The sequence below is a fragment of the Mustela nigripes genome, unplaced genomic scaffold (genome assembly GCF_022355385.1).
Source record: "Mustela nigripes isolate SB6536 unplaced genomic scaffold, MUSNIG.SB6536 HiC_scaffold_148, whole genome shotgun sequence".
Taxonomy (NCBI): Eukaryota; Metazoa; Chordata; class Mammalia; order Carnivora; family Mustelidae; genus Mustela; species Mustela nigripes.
In genome coordinates this window covers 10,958,371-10,962,214 of record NW_026739562.1, presented here as the reverse complement: position 1 = coordinate 10,962,214, position 3,844 = coordinate 10,958,371, and the positions used below count along the sequence as shown (strand labels likewise).

The 3,844-nt window shown below is 36.0% G+C and overlaps 1 protein-coding gene across 1 annotated transcript; it reads right to left on the bottom strand.

Annotated features, from left to right (window-relative positions):
• On the bottom strand, positions 1-915 carry LOC132008403 (olfactory receptor 4C11-like). Its single transcript, XM_059386943.1, has one exon. The coding sequence runs from the start codon at positions 913-915 to the stop codon at positions 1-3; it is 915 nt and encodes a 304-aa protein (XP_059242926.1).
• Between the last annotated feature and the right edge of the window lie 2,929 nt (positions 916-3,844).

Genomic DNA, 3,844 nt, shown 5'->3' with positions numbered 1-3,844 from the left:
TCAGAGTTTGTTGCACCATAACTTCCTCATGGCATTTTTCACTTCTGCATTTCTCAGAGTGTAAATCAGAGGGTTGAGCAAGGGTGTCCCAATAGTGTAAAACACAGCCACCATCTTGTCCACTGGAAATGTAGTTACAGGACGATTATAAGTGAATATACATGGGACAAAGAATAAGATGACAACGATAATGTGGGAGGTGCAGGTAGAGAGGGCTTTTTTTCTTCCTTCTGCACTCTGGTTACTCAGAGAATGTAAGATAAAAATATAAGAGGTAAGCAGGACTATGAAACTTACCATGCAGATAGCCCCACTATTAAAAACTACAAGTAAATTAATTAAATGAGTGTCCATGCATGCAAGTTTCAACAAAGGTGTCATATCACAGAAATAATTATCGATAACATTGGGTCCACAGAATGGTAGTTTCAAAGCCAAGAAAATCTGTGCAGAAGAATGGATACAAGATACCACCCAGGCCAGATTCACCATTGTACCACAGACATGGTGGCTCATGATAGTTGTGTACCGCAGGGGTTTACAAATGGCCACATAGCGATCTAGGGACATGAGGACTAGCACCAAGATCTCCATGCACCCAAAGAAGTGAACTGAAAAAATCTGGGTCATGCACTCATTGTAGGAGATGACTTTCTTCTCAGATACAGAGTCTACTATCAACCTAGGAGCAGTGGTTGTTGAGAAACAGGCATCAGAAAAGGATAAGTAGAAAAGGAAGAAGTACATGGGACTCCCAAGTGTCCGGCTGTATTTTATGGTCATCATAATCAGTAAATTTGCCATCAGAGTTGCAAGGTATAGAAACAAGAAGACCACAAACACGACTTTCTCCTTCAGAACATTCTGGGTTAGCCCAAACAGAATGAACTCATTCACACTGTTATTCAACTCCATGGTTACAATGAAGGCAGAAACTGTTCATCTGCAGAGAAAATTGGGGAAATAGTGACCTGGCAATAGTGATGAAATTGGACTCAGAACTGCACTTTTACATTTCTAATTCCATCAACACATAAACAAATGGCTTTCAGTTTTTCATATATTGAAATCACTTGGGAAACTTGTTTTTTTGTTTTTGTTTTTCTTTATGTTTTAAAGCTGATGTCCATGCTTCACCCATGATCATTAACTGAAGGTCTTCTTATGTGGTCCAAGAATTTCAGGGGTAACAAAGTTCTCACGTAATTGTTTGCTCTGCCAAGTTCTGAGAACTAATGACTTTGCTGTATGATCTTGATCAGATTACTTTAGTGTCTTGCAGTTTTTTCTTCATTTGACAATTAGACACCCTAATAGATACTTTATTAAGTATATACTTATGTGTATGATGTACATATAATGTATATACACCTCAATTACTGAAAAAGAATAACCCTTATAGTTTTAAAATCTATACACTTGGAGACTCTCTCTTAAAAGACACATTTCTTGATTTGGGCACAAGTTTGCATCTATTATTCCTGACCTCTTGAGTATCTTGTTTGGATTATGCTTTAAGAAGAAATTATTTCTTAAGTCAGCTTCAGGGTGGCCATAATTTTACCTTCTATTACTTCAATTTAGGAAATTAGCACAATTTATTTTTATTCTGTCCACAATATTTCTGTACATTTAATATTGATGTCAAATAATCTAGAATTTATTTTAGTATGAGTTTCGAGAAATGCTTTCTGATAAATCAATAATCCTTCAATTAATCAATAACAAATCAAATCAGTTACTAATATATACTATATGCATACTTATATCTTCAATCTATATAATGGGGCATATAAATATGTCCTCACCCTCTTTACAACCAAGTCAGAAGGATAACACACCTTTAGATAAGATCATTAATTACATAAGAATTACTATAAAACTATATGTGATAATAGCAAGTGAAGTTCAGTTCCAAAAGAATTAAAGTACCTTGATTATCAATTGGCTGGTCAGTGACGTTTCAAAAATGATAAAGAAGTGAAGTATTAGCCTTAAGTATGCAAACTGGAGTTCCCAACACAGTTCTCTGAAATTCAAGTAAGCCATAAGTTTATTCTCATTTTCCCAAAATAAAATACAAATTTTAAGATTACTGAATTAAATTGCCCATTAACCCTTAATAAAATTACATACCTAAATAAAACTTAAAATCAATCTGTCATCTAGCTGAAATAATACTAGTGCAGTATGATGAACTAGAGATGTTATAACTATAGGCTGTGATTGGCAGTTCCAATGGTCTCTGGCATCATTAGAAAAGAAAAAAAAAAGAGACACCTGAGTGGCTCAGTGGGTTAAAGCCTCTGCCTTGGGCTCAGGTCATGATCCTAGGGTCCTGGGATCGAGCCCCGCATCGGGCTCTCTGCTCAGCGGGGAGCCTGCTTCCTCCTCTCTCTCTGCCTGCCTCTCTGCCTACTTGTGATCTTGGTCTGTCAAATGAATAAATAAAATCTTTGAAAAGAAAAAAAAATGATTACATTGTTTTGAAACCTTAGATTCTTGGGGCACCTGGGTGACTTAGTTAGATAAGTTCCTGACTCTTAGTTTTGGCTTAGGTCCTGACCTCACAGGTCTTGGGATCAAGCCCCACCTCTCAGGCTCCATGCTTAGCAGAAATCTGCTCATATATTCTCTCCCCCTACCCCATCCCCCATTCATTCTCTCTCTCACTCTCTGTCTCTCTCTCTCAGAAACAATAAATAAATAAATAATAAAATCTTAACAAAAATTTTTTTTTTTTATTCCTAAAAAGTGTTGGAACTGATGATAGGGAGGGCTTGGCTGTGAAGAGAGGAGGAATTAGGTGAGAGAATCAGTAAAATATCATAGAGGGAGAAACATGCATAGCTTCAGGTTAACATAGAGAAGATCTCCATAGAAACTACACTCTTGCTAAATTAAAAGGTTGTAATAGAGAAATTTAGGGGTAGATAATGGACAATCATAAAAGCCAAGTGAAATAGCTTTATCTTGTTTTATTTTAAATAAGCAAAAAGAAGTGATACCTGGATGCCTCAGTGGGTTAAAGCCTCTGCCTTCAGTTCAGGTCATCATCCAGGATTCTGGGATCCAGCCCTGCATCAGGATTTTTGCTTGTCTCCCCCCACTCTCTCTCTGCTTGCCTCTCTGCCTACTTGTGATCTCTATCAAATAAATAAATAAAATCTCTTAAAAAAAGAAAAAAAAGACGATTTGGGGCATTAAGACAAGAAAGTAGCATTTATAAGATATGCACATTTTATGAGATCAACACAACCACTCATAGTTCTATCACTGAATTCAATCATCAGTTTTTCATAGTTCCAGACTGCCTTATCTCTCAGATTTGGGGGGACTTCACAGTACTAGAGCATGGTTCTTCTTTTCCTTAATCTTAATTTTTACTTTTTACCTGTTGAAATTTTACATTTCAAATTGTATTGGTACCAATAGCAAACCTATGCTTTTCCAGGTTCATAGGCATCTGCCTCTATCTCTACTATTAATAAGTGCTTTATTAAATACATACATATATTTAATATACAGATTTAATAAATATATATTATACACACAATTGGAGAAGGCAATCCTAGATTATATATGGTTCTTGTTCTGTAATTTTCAAACATCATTGAAACAATATTCCTTTTTTATTAGTTATTTTGAACTACACATTTTCTTGCAAGATAGGTGTGGCCCCTTGCTTTATGTACAGTAAATTCTGTATGCAGAGTTTCACCTGTGATCCAGAAAGTGTCAGTGAGTATAGTACAGTCAGGCTAAAATAGGAATGTGATGCTACTAGATAGCTTTTTCTCTCTCTAGCATTCACCCTCCACAGCATATAAAACATCAGATCCCT